The following is a 12,664-nucleotide window of genomic DNA, read 5'->3' as shown; positions in this document are numbered from 1 at the left end:
AATGTCCCTAAATGTCAAACTGACAGCTCACTAAATAAAAATTTAAAGGATTTTCTCCTAAAATTTGACCCTTTTTAGGAGTCCTTGAAAGTCCAGGGGCTTTAGTGTGCAGTGATTTTGCAGGCTTGGCTACAGCTTCCCAAGCATTTGTGCTGCTTCCCTCCCTCAAGTGGGGTTTGACAAGAAAGGTCTTTAGGAAGACACACATCACTTTGTCTGAGGATTTGGGTTTTGCTTCAAACATCTGAATTTTCAGGTTTTATTTAGGAAAAAAATTGAAGTAAAGGCAATGAAATTTTATTCAATTTTTCTATTCCAAAAAATAACTGCGCAGGGGGAAAGAAAAAATCTTAAACCTTTCAGATATACTGCACTTCAGTGTTATTTTTACCAGTATGAGAAAATAATTCAGGCAGAAATATAGATCTCTATTTTTTTTAAAGTTCATAGTGTCTTTTAGTGTTTTTGCAGGATAATTAGGTTATTTTATCTGAGCTGCTAGAGTTAAAACTGGAGAACCAATCTTAACTTCAATGAAACAGGATTATATTTGGCAGTTATTTTACAAATTGAAATATGTTTATTATCACTGATTTTTCTTGTTAATATATTTTGTCTCTTCCTGTAGCCACATACAGTAAATCTCTTTTTTTAAAAGTAATATTTCAAGTGTGTTAAGAAATTAAATTCTAGCCCCATTGATATTAAAAGTTTTCTACTGGTTTTAATGGGGCTAGCATTTCATTTTGTTAGAAATTAAACTTATTCTGTAGTTTTTGGTCAGATCCCTTAGCTGACTTTCAGGGGAGTCTTTGCCTGATGAGGCTGAGTAAATCAGACCAGCTGAGTAGATGTTTCTAAAATAATTGGAGTCTGCACTGTGTAATTTGTACTGTAGAAGCTACAATATTTGGGCTCATTGACAGAGGTGGACAGTACCTTGCAAAACATGAAGCTAGAAACCAGTCTTTCTCACAAATTTTATTAATCACATAGTGTTAGATCAGCAAAATGAAGGCACATGGAAAATAGACTTATTAAGTTAGAAGCAATTTCAAGTGCTCTGTTAAATCTCACAGACTGATGGGAGCATCAAAAGTTTTGCATCAAGGCTGTATCAGTCCTTCCATAGGGAGTTCCAGTGTGTACTTGCAAAAATGTGATGTTTTCTGGAGGGGTGTTTATAGGGTGTGTGTTTGCTGCCTTTTCCTAATGTTAAGTTGTATTTACACAGGGAATTTTTTTTAACTGTCATGGCTATGTAAGAGTGTAGGGTGTGACGGTTTCCAAAAGCCTTCTGATATACTTTTGCAAGTAAAACTGGGGAAGAGATCTGTCTAATATATCTGCTTCCATAATTAATGAATCATTAGGTGGCATCAGGGAAAATTAATCCTATCATGAGATATAGAGGCCACTCCCCAATATTTTCAATGCACAACCATGTTCCATGTGCCTTTGCTTAACACGCAATGAAAAAGACTTTGTCATCTTTATATATAATTTGGTAAAACAAATCCAAGATATTTTCCATCTAGTCATCAAAAAACCCGAAAGAATGAATGTTGATCATCAAGACTTGAATTTTTGAGATCTCTTTTGATCTGATATATTAAAAATGATCCAGTCTGAGAACAGATACTCATTTAATAATGTTGTTTTGATTTTATTATTTTATTATGGTTAAAAAAACAAACACAAAAGCTTTACTGTGTGAAATGAAGGAAAATGTGAGGAAAGTGGATTCACTGATAAAGTTCATTTTATGATTTTAGAGAGAATGTTGTTACACTATTGGTTTTTTATTGTATTTACAATGTATTCTTTTTCTAACCCTGTAAATTTTGAAATGTAACTACTGTAACCTCGAATAAATAAATAAATTTACATAGTAATGAAGTGTTTCATGTTGCTAAACAACATCTGCCCCCCATCCCCCCATGGGAATTGGTTTGGGGTTCAACTAGTTTATGCCATTTGAACTGTGCATACTTTATGAAACAGCAGCTCTGGATCACGTTTTAAATAATAGCAGGGTTGTATTGCTTATATAAACAAGAAGGCTGTCAGCCTGTAGTCTTGTATATGAAGCCTTTCTGTTTGGATCAAAGTTACTGACGTGTCTACTGTAAAATATTTTGGCAAGTCACTTAAGATGAATCTTCTAGTTTTTGGCACACAAAATATTTCAATTACTGTAATGATCATTTGATCTTAACATTTATATAGGTATTAAAGTCCATTCCATGTTTTGTGTAATCTTGAAGTAAATGGAATTCTCTCTTTAATTTAAGTGCCAAGTGTAATTGAGGGCATTCTCTTATTATTTTAAAATGTCTCAGTATTCCCTTTTGTTATATAAAAATAAATCAAATTTAGTTTAGAGTACCAAGACTGAGACAAAGTAGTGCCTATATTCACTGTAAAGATGTAGAGGTGAGGCTGGAAGAAGCCATGTCTCCTTGGGCTTGCGATTACCTAGGTGCCTCTCTTTAGCTGTTTAGTTTTTGCACATTTCACGAAAGCATTCCTAAACACTATTTTTAAACTCCTCAATAATTTACCAGTTAAAAATAGCTCAGTAATTTGAGGGGAGTGTTGTTTTCACCAAAGTTGAGCTCTTCTGCTTGTTAGCCTTGAGCAAGCTGCAAATCTCTGCTTGCCTTAGTTTCCCCATAGGCAAAAGGAGGTTAATAAGCACCTCAGAGCTCCTTCAGATCCTCTAATGGAAAGCTTTCTGTAAGAGTAAAGTGCTATAATTATTATTGTTATTATTATTGTACCTGTTGTGTGTTTTTTAAAGCTTAGGGTGATATTCACACCTAAATAAGGCTCCATGTCTCCATTGTAGACACTGACAACTCCAGAGGGTGATTCAGAACACCAAAATTAGGTTTTTAATTTTGAAATTATTCTAATCGGGAAAGTCCTGGAGATTTCAGTCTTTTTCCTCTACTTGTAGAGAAAACATAGCGAAGTTTAAATCCCATTCCTAAAGCTGGAATTCATCTTGCTGAACTTCAGTGGTGTAAAAGTTAGGTGCCTTGGTTACGGTGGCTGTCTAAGCTCTTTCTGTTTACTGGGGAAGGAGGGGAGATGGTGATGCTCCAGGTTGTAGTTTCCAGACTGAGATTACCTTACTCTGAACAACTTCTCTCTGGCTACAGTGGGAGTGAGTTTAGGTGATAAGCTTGACACAACATGCCTAAATTTAAGAAAGCTAAAGACAAATAATAATTTAGAATCAGAGTCATGGAATGGTTTGGGTTGGAAAGGACCTTAAAGACCATCTAGTTCCAACCCCCCTGCCATGGACAGGGGCACCTTCCACTAGACCAGGTTGCTCCAAGCCCTATCCAACCTGGCCTTGAACACTTCCAGAGATGAAGCAGCCACAGCTTCTCTGGGCAACTTGTGCCAGTGCCTCACCACCCTCACAGTCAAGAATTTCTGTAACCAATCTAACTCTGCCCTCTGTCCAAAGTCCTTGTCCAAAGTCCCTCTCCAGCTCTCTTGTAACCCCTTTAGGTACTACAAGGTGTTCTAAGGTGTCTCCCCAGAGCCTTCTCTTCCCCAGGCTGAACAACCCCAACTCTCTCAGCCTGTCTACATAGACGTAAAGGTCTAAATTCCTCATTTAGGTTCTGCTAGCTAATATCTTTTGTTTCCGGTGCATTGATACACAGCTGTTGCAGCGGAAAAGTACAGTGTTTCTTATAGAATCACTGCTTTTAACCTACAGCTGAGATTTTACTGTTGATTCTCATTTTTTTGCTTGTGCTACCATTATAATAAAATAAGGGATAATAGTAGTGTGGATCTTACAGCACAGTTTAGACCACTGAATGTTGAGATGTGGCTCTATGAAACATGGGAGAAGATAGTAGATAAGAAATGATTGAATTTTCTATGTTGCAAGCTTAAAATGAAGGCTGATATGTGTAGACATGGATTTTTGTGCATATGACTTCTGATTCAGTTGTCTTCTGATATCTTTGAAAACAAAAAATGCAGTCTTTCCCTACCCCTGTTAACATTAAATGTCAACATCTATATTTTGCTGCTGGTATTTATTAACTTTCATCTTTGCCTTTTTCAAGAATTTATTGCTTTAGAATTGAATTATAGCTTATCACCAGGGATATGTACGTATTCCAGCTACCTTGGCTTCTCAAAAGACATGATTTTTCTTAAATGGATTGTTTAAATTACTGAACAGTGAACCTCCTAATTATGCTACATTAAGTTTTGATTCTGGCATGGTTTGTTTTGGTGTCTGTTTTTCTATCTGATGAAATCCTGTTACAATAAGTAATTGCAAGGAGTGGCTCTATTGTAAAGAAAAGATGATAAAGTACAATTTTGCTTGTAGTTAATCCTTTTACCTTTTCAACCTGAAGCATTTTTAAACTTTATTTCCTAGCTGAAGCCAATTGTCCTTATTTTGTCCTTATTTCTTGGTACCACACATTCACTTTGTATCACATCACTGGGTGATCATATAGTTGACTAGGGAAGTATTATTTTTTTCCAAATTTAACTGCTCCTGTCCAATCATTATAGCACTGAAAAGGAAACAGGCTTTTGGGAACAGAGGGTTTTTTAGAGGATTTTTTATATGCCTTCGCTGCAACTTTCATCTAGTTGTAGTTGTCTACAATTTACTTATTGTTTGGGGTTTTTTAAACACACATAGGCATTTATTGCTTATTTCTTCTTTTATACATGCTGAGAATCTGGAGATTTGTTGCATGTCAAGGCCATTATCTTGGCTTTGTTGGTCATTTACTGGTGATAGGTATAGTTAACACTGGTGTCGGGCCCTTTGGTTTTCAAACCTGATCCTGAAAGGCAAGGCTGAGAAAAGCAAAAATAGATCTCTGCTGTTATTGCTTTGTATATAGGCAGCTTGTTTTTTTCCAGATTGTAAAATTGGTGGCTCTTACACTGACAAATATAATTACAGTATGTAAATTATATTGAAAATATTTTTTGTCTGTTTGATGTATACTAAATTGAAGTAAAGTTATAAGGTGTTCTGTTTGGAAGTGTGGAAGATACAAGAGTGAAGCTACAGATAACAAGTTTATGCTTGTATTCCCTACTGATGAAGACTTTCACACAAGTTATTTCTATGGGTAGGTGATGAGAATATCACTCTGCATGTATATACATTTATTATATATTTTTGCATGATTATACATGTAGGAGTGGTACAATTTTGACTTGAGACTATTGGTACCTTTTGTCCCAGTACAATTTTACTTGTGTAGACATGTCTATCTAAAAATCAAATTTTGCTTCTGTTTTTGGACATCTTCTAAGAAGTGAGAGAAACAAAGACCTGAAGGAACAGTACATAGCTCCTTAAATTTTAGATAACCTTTTGAAAAAGTGGGCAAATAGTCAATATTGTACTTCACCCTCGTATCTTCTGCACTGGACTGTTTATTTTTATAGCTCACGTTATATATGTTCATGCTGAACTCAAATGATAAGACTGAAAGAAAACATCCCTCTCATGATTCAGTCCAGTTGTAACTTCTGCATGTAATTTAATCATCAGCTGTCACAAAAAATTAACTGAACATCAACCAGCTTAATTTTGAACTTGGTATTCCATTATTTTGTAATTGCCTTTTAAAAACACAAAGATTGCCTTTCAGTTAGTTATCAGGACTTCTTTTCCAGTCATAATCATTATCTGTTCATGTTGCAAACAGTTTGGTCTTTAATACATTGGCATTTAACTACCCATTTATTTTTGTCGGGTCTGTTTTAAGTTTGTAATATAACATTGCTTTATGAACTTGTGGTTTTGGAGACAGGTCTGATTGGAAATATTTTGTGAATTTCTTCATACCTTGTTGCAAAACTGATCTTTAGCATGAGTTAAACAATATGGTCACTCTTCAATGAAGTGTGTTGCTAATCACAAAATAGACGCTTCTGAAAATAGCAAGTTGAATTATGTTTCAGGCACCAAGTTACAAAAAAAACACCAAACAAAACCAAACCCAATAATCCCCACCCTAAAAATCTCAGGAGAAACAGCTTTTCAGAGAATTAAATTTGAAACTTTTTTCTATTTCATCCTTGTTTTTGTTGATGAAGTCTTGGCCCAAAGAAAGTTTTGATTCTCTAATTTGGGGAGTGGGAACTCCAACAACTTTCATCCACTCTGAGTCAATAAGCTGTAGCTGGGATGAGGCATTTGAGTTAAATCGCACATCCTTTCAGAATTATTTATCCATTCTCTCTGCTTCCACATTAATCTTTGTCTTGAATTTGACTTTTTTTTTGAGCCTCTTCTGTTTTTAGCATGCTTTCCAATTATAAGTGATTTTCATTTATCACAAAGAATATAGTTGGTCCTAACAAAATAGACCAAAAATAGCTTTTTGTTATTCCTCAAGAACAGATTTCAGAATCAGATAAGCTATTTTCTCTCCCTCTTTCTTCCTTCACTTTGGTGACCAAAAATGCATATGGTTATCATATTGAATTAAAAGCGTATTTATCACTGCACATTATAGTTTTGTTTCTTGTTATCCTCAATCTATAAAAAAACAACACCAAAAAACCTTGCCACTTTGAAAAATTCCGCTGCCTTTGACAGGTAAATGTTATGAAAGTTGCCTAATGTTAAATTTATTGTCACTGGATCAGTTATAACAAAAACTTAGTTTTATTCAATCAACCATAAAGTAATGTAAGATCTCACTTGACTTTTGTAAAATTCTCTAGATAAATATTTTGTCTTGCCAAATTTAATGTCCTGTAACTTATTATTTTTGATTTAAACTGAAGTTTATCCTTTTAAGATTGTAAATGTAACGTCATCAGATATGGAGATGTTGATGTGTTAATGTAAAAGATAATACACAAATAACTGATAATTTCATAAATGTGTTTTTCTTACATTTGTGTTTTCTGTGCATGCAAAGGTTAAAATGTCTCTAATCTCAGCCTATGTTCATTAACTGAAGTTTAATTATTCATATAATGTATCACTATAAACTATAACTTTATGAGCTTCATGTAGGAGATTGCATTAATCCTTACATTATTGTACTTTGTACTTTTAGAGGTGTTTTTCACAGTATGATGACTTCTAATCTATGTTGCTTTTCTCTCCTTCTGCAGATGGACCTCCAGTTGTAGCTCACTATGATATATCAGACACAAACTCAGACCCAGAAGTGGTAAATGTGGACCATCTGTTGGCAGCTGCAGTAGTTCAAGAGCACAATAATTCTTTAGGAAATCAAGACTCAGGATCTACCTGGAGAACCAGAGGACTGCTAGATGAACTGAGTGCTGATACAGGTTTGTTTAAATTCTCTTCCTCAGACATTTGTTCCAACATCTCAGTTGATGTCTCTCCCTTTCTTGCTTTCAGTATTTTTATAGTTTATACAGCTTTAAAAGGCAGTGCGGGGCTGGGCCCTGGATGCACGCGGTGCGGGGCTGGGCCCCGGGCACGCGCGGGGCTGGCCCCGGCAGGGAAAAGGAGAGGGGAGCTTTGCTGGCGGGGACTGTGCCCTCGTGGGAGAGGAGAGGGGAAACTTTGGAGCACACAGAGGTTTGCCGGTCCAGTTTGGGGGAGGGGAAGGATGTCGGGCGTGCCATAGGGTTCCTCAGACTGGCGGAAGGGTGGGCAGGACAGCCCTGTATGAAGTGTCGCAGGTGAGCAGTGCATGGGAAGATATGTGGTAACACAGTGGGGAGAGGATAAGGTCAGGGTGGATAGCGGGTTCTTCTGGGGGGTTGGGGGTCTCGGCCGGGCTGGGGCCTTGAGAGGTACCCGAGCGCCGGGTGGGAACGGGGGCTGGAACGGTTTGTTTTTGGCTCACCTGCAGCTACTGCCTGGGTTCAGTGTGTTCTGGATATATTTGTTGCGTCCTGAAAGTGTGGTCAGGACAAAGGGTTGTTCGTGGGTATTCCCCTGGGATTGAATATAGATGGGTGGCAGAAAAGTAGGGAGTGAAAAGGCTTGCCCTAACCGTTTTAATGGGAAAGAAGCCTGTGTACCCCTATGTGGTTGCGAGATATGCTGGCGATGGTACATGCCTTCGGTAGGGTCGCCCATGCCAGACAGGTCAAAACCATAGGGTCAGATTCAATATATCCACGGGCAGTCATCCTAGGAGAAGGACAACTCTCATCCCAAACCCGGGCAGATGGAGCTCGCTTAGCCTTGTAAGACCATCCATCTAAGAGAAGGATACTCTAATTAAACCTACGTCCTGAGGACCTTGTTACCACCGTCCAAGCTCGCTAGGCCCTGGCAGATGAACCTTAGGATTAAAGGGTGGATCCAGTTCCGCGCATGCTGCGTCTCACCTAAAAAATCCATTGTGCAGGCTCGAAGGTTTTACCCACAATTGCAAAGCCCTGTAGCAATGGGCGAGGGTTGAAATGGCAGGTGAAAGGTGCACTGGAAGCCGCAGACCCAACCCTGCATGCAGGCGGTTCAGGACATTGGTCATTAGAGACTGACTGGAGATGACAGTCTCTTTGGGCAGCATCCTGAATGACCAAGCAGCCTTTTTCAAGGAGAGTACTACTTTCTCCACTCAGAGAGGGGCCTAGAAAAGGTGGCCTAACCAAAGTTCATCTCCCCCTTCACCCGGTTGGTTAACTGGGGCCAACGGGCATCTTCTACTAATGCGGTCACACAAAGATCAAGAGACAAAGGCATACACCTGCCTCCAAAGGTGTACCCAAATTGACTCTCGCATGCTGGAACATCAGAACCATGCTTGATACTGCGGATAGTGGACGTCCTGAGCGTCGCTCTGCCCTAATTGCCCACAAACTATCACGTCTCAACGTCAACGTTGCTGCTCTCAGTGAAGTTCATCTCCAAGAGGAATGCAACCTTAGAGAACATGATGCCGGTTACACACTCTTTTGGTCAGGTAAACCCAGAACCGAAATGTAGCAGTAAATCTGCATTATATGAGAAAACTGCTGTTTAAACATGCTTCAAGATGGCTTTTTGTAGTCTCTTTGTTAACTCATGCTTTCTTCTTGCCAAGATACCCCACGATAGTGTTACCTCTGCCTCAGGAATGTCCTGAGAAGACATCAAGAAGTCTTCCCATTGGGGTCTTTTAACCCCTTTCTATTGGCTGTTAACCCCTTCCTGCAATTGGTAATTGGTCACTCTGTGAATCCTCCAAACCCTATATATGTAACTACCCCATCAATAAACACTCTCTCTCCTCCTCTCCAAGTCCCGTGTGCTGTCTGTGGCTGCCATGGGACCTCGTGGGTGGGGGGAGGGGTGAGCAAGCTCTCCCCTCCATGCAGTCAGGACCAGAAGAAACCCCTGGCACTGGAGTTTTCCCCTTCCCTATCCACCTCAAGCCTTTGGAAATGGAACCCCACAATGGGAAGAATGCAACCAGAACTGGTACCCCAGAGAGGCTAGCCATACCGAAAGGCATCTCTCAGGAGTTGGCTTCGTGATTAAAAACTCTATTGTCCCTAAACTTGAAAATCTGCCTTCAGGTCATTCTGACCGCATTATCTCCCTACGCCTTCCACTACACAACAAGCAACACGTTGTCCTCTTTAGTACATATGCCCCAACTCTCCAAGCTGACCCTGCCAAAAAAAGATAAATTTTACAGCGACCTGCGCTGCCTTACCCAAAAGGTTCCTGCAGATGATAAGATCATTATCCTTGGTGATTTCAATGCCAGAGTAGGAAAGAACATTGAAACCTGGAAAGGAATATTAGACAAGCATGGTGTTGGAAACTGCAACGATAATGGTCGCCTTCTGCTAGAATTCTGTGCGGAGCAACAGCTCACCATCACTAATACTATCTTTCAGCAGAAAAATAGTCTGAAGAGAACCTGGAGGCATCCTAGATATAAGCATTGGGACCTCATCAATTTTGTCTCGGTGCGATGGAGAGATGTCCGCAATGTCCACCATACCCGCGTGATGCCTAGTGCAGAATGCCAAACAGACCATCAACTTGTGCGCTGTAAACTTAACTTCAACCTTAAGTTCAAACCTAAAAGGGGCGGTATTCCAAGGAGGAGACTCCAAGTTAACAAGCTCCAATCAGCCATAGTGAGAGACAGGTTCCAGGCAAATCTTCAAACTAGGCTCAAAAACCATTCCATAGATTCTGTAGATGCCTCTCCTGAAACACTTTGGCAGCATATTAAAAACAGCATCCTGCAGTCCTCTGAAGAATACTTAGGGTTCTCCTTCAAGAAGAACAAGGACTCGTTTGATGAAAACAATCAAGAGATCCAGGAATTGTTGAGGAAGAAGAGAACTGCCCACCAAGCACACCTTGCACTGCCATCCTGTCACGTAAGAAAAGCAGCCTTTCGTCTTGCATGCAGCAAGCTCCAACAGAAACTCGGTGACATCCAGAACAAGTGGTGGATCGATCTAGCTGAAAAACTCAATTATGCGCAGATAGTGGTGATCACAGAGGATTTTATGAGGCCCTGAAAACAGCATACGGGCCTACATACCAAGTCCAAAGCCCTCTACTCAGCGCAGATGGTCAAAAGCTTCTGACAGATAAAACTTCCATTCTGAATAGATGGTCTGAACACTTTCAGACTCTTTTCAGCACTAGCCATGTGGTCCAAGACTCAACAATTCAGTACTTCTTCCTGAAAGCCAGTGTGGTTTCAGAGCCAACAGGAGTACCACAGACATGGTATTTGTTCTCAGACAACTGCAAGAGAAGTGTAGGGAACAGAACAAAGGTCTCTATGTAACCTTTGTCGACCTCACCAAGGCTTTCAATACTGTATGCAGAAAAGGTCTATGGCAGATTTTGGAATGTTTAGGTTGTCCCCCCAAGTTCCTTAAAATGATCATCTCACTCCATGAGGATCAGCACGGCCTAGTTAGATATGGCAATGCACTTTCTGAGCCCTTTCTAATAACCAGTGGTGTGAAACAAGGTTGTGTTCTTGCACCAACCCTATTCACAATCTTTTTCAGCATGATGCTCCAAAGGGCCACAGCAGACCTCGATGATCAGGACGGTATCTACATTCGATACCATACTGATGGAAGCCTATTCAACCTAAGGCAACTGAAGGCCCATACTAAGACCTTAAACCATCTTGTCCGGGAGTTGCTTTATGCTGATGACGCTGCCCTTGTGGCCCACACAGAAGCAGCCCTGCAGCGTTTAACATCCTGCTTTGCAGACGCTGCTGAGCTCTTTGGGCTGGAAGTCAGCTTAAAGAAGACAGAAGTTCTCCATCAACCTGCACCTCAGGAAGTCTTCCATCATCCCCATATCCCCATTGGCGAATCAGAGCTTAAATCAGTCCAGCAGTTTAACTACCTAGGTAGCCTCATCTCCTCTGATGGTAAGATTGAGGGAGAGATAGACAACAGGTTAGCAAAGGCATATAGTGCCTTCAGAAAGCTTCATAAAAGTGTTTGGTGAAATAAACACTTGAAGAAAAGTACAAAGATCAGTGTTTACAGAGCCATAGTGTTGTCTACTCTTCTATATGGATCCGAATCATGGGTCATCTACCGCCACCACCTGCGACTCCTGGAACGCTTCCAACAATGCTGTCTCCGTACAATCCTAAACATCCACTGGTCAGATTATGTGATTAATATGTCTGTTCTTGAACAAGTAGCAATAACAAGTGTTGAGGCCATGTTGCTGAGAACACAGCTGCGTTGGGCAGGACACGTCTCAAGGATGAAGGACCACTGCCTCCCTAAGATCATGCTTTATGGTGAACTTGCCACTGGCTGCCACAAGAGAGGAGCCCTGAAGAGAAGGTACAAGGAGTCCCTGAAACAACATCTCAGCCTTGGCCATATTGATCAACATAACTGGTCTACTCTGGCCTCCAATCGGGAGGTCTGGAGACACACTATCTTTAACGCTGCTGATACTTTTGAGAAAGCACGCAGGATCACTCTTGAGGAGAAAAAACAACACAGAAAGAATTGTGCCTTGCAGAATATACCACCTTAGGAGTCTTTCTGCTGTGCCTTTTGCAACTGGACATGCCTATCTCATATTGGCCTTTTTAGCCACCAGCGCGCTTGTAACAAACGTGGGTAGAGCCCTCCCCAAATCTTCATTCGCAAAGCCTAGCCATGACAACTTTAAAAGCTCCCTATGCGGATTTTACAAAAAACAAGTACAGGTGCTTATTAAAAAGGTCTGATATTTATTCCAAAATATAACTCATAAAAATTGACAAAGATTCCTGCAATCTTTTTGACACTAATTTTCTTAATTATTTTTTCTCCTTTGTTTCCTTCTAATTAATACTTGGAACTTACGTCTGGAGTTTTGGTGTTGGGGTTTTTTTAAATTAAAATGATCTAAGCTTGTTTCTGAATGATTGATTATGATGACCTATGCCACCAGCTAGTAAACTGGTCTGCTAAAGAAGAGTTCGGAGTCTGGGTTCTGAAGCAGAGTCGGTTGATTTCAGCTCAAACTGGGTGCCTCCAGAGAGGGACCCTAAACAAAGAAATTCCTGGGCCTTTATAAACCTCACAGTCTGTGCACTCTATCTTCACATGCCCAGCATGCATCTCTTGGTCCATTGGTGATTTATGGTCTGGGATCATCTAACACCTCATTGGATTCTTTCTTCATGTCCATATGGGCAGGTCATTAACTGCTCTTATC

At 40.0% G+C, this 12,664-nt stretch overlaps 1 protein-coding gene across 2 annotated transcripts in view; it reads left to right on the top strand.

The window, feature by feature from the left end:
* LOC113981342 (uncharacterized protein C18orf25-like) overlaps positions 1-12,664 on the top strand; it is a 55,226-nt gene that overhangs the window by 18,105 nt on the left and 24,457 nt on the right. Inside the window, exon 2 of one of the 2 annotated variants that reach the window (XM_027708691.1) lies at positions 7,147-7,329. The exons of the other annotated variant lie outside the window; for it this stretch is intronic. Coding sequence (XP_027564492.1) covers positions 7,147-7,329 — 183 coding nt within the window. The remainder of the gene's footprint in view (positions 1-7,146; positions 7,330-12,664) is intronic. 2 annotated transcript variants of the gene reach the window in all.

Source organism: Neopelma chrysocephalum, unplaced genomic scaffold (assembly GCF_003984885.1).
Source record: "Neopelma chrysocephalum unplaced genomic scaffold, ASM398488v2 Primary Assembly neopelma1_96476, whole genome shotgun sequence".
NCBI classification, from domain to species: Eukaryota; Metazoa; Chordata; class Aves; order Passeriformes; family Pipridae; genus Neopelma; species Neopelma chrysocephalum.
The sequence above is the reverse complement of the archived record's forward strand: the minus strand, read 5'-3'. Positions and strand labels throughout refer to the sequence as shown.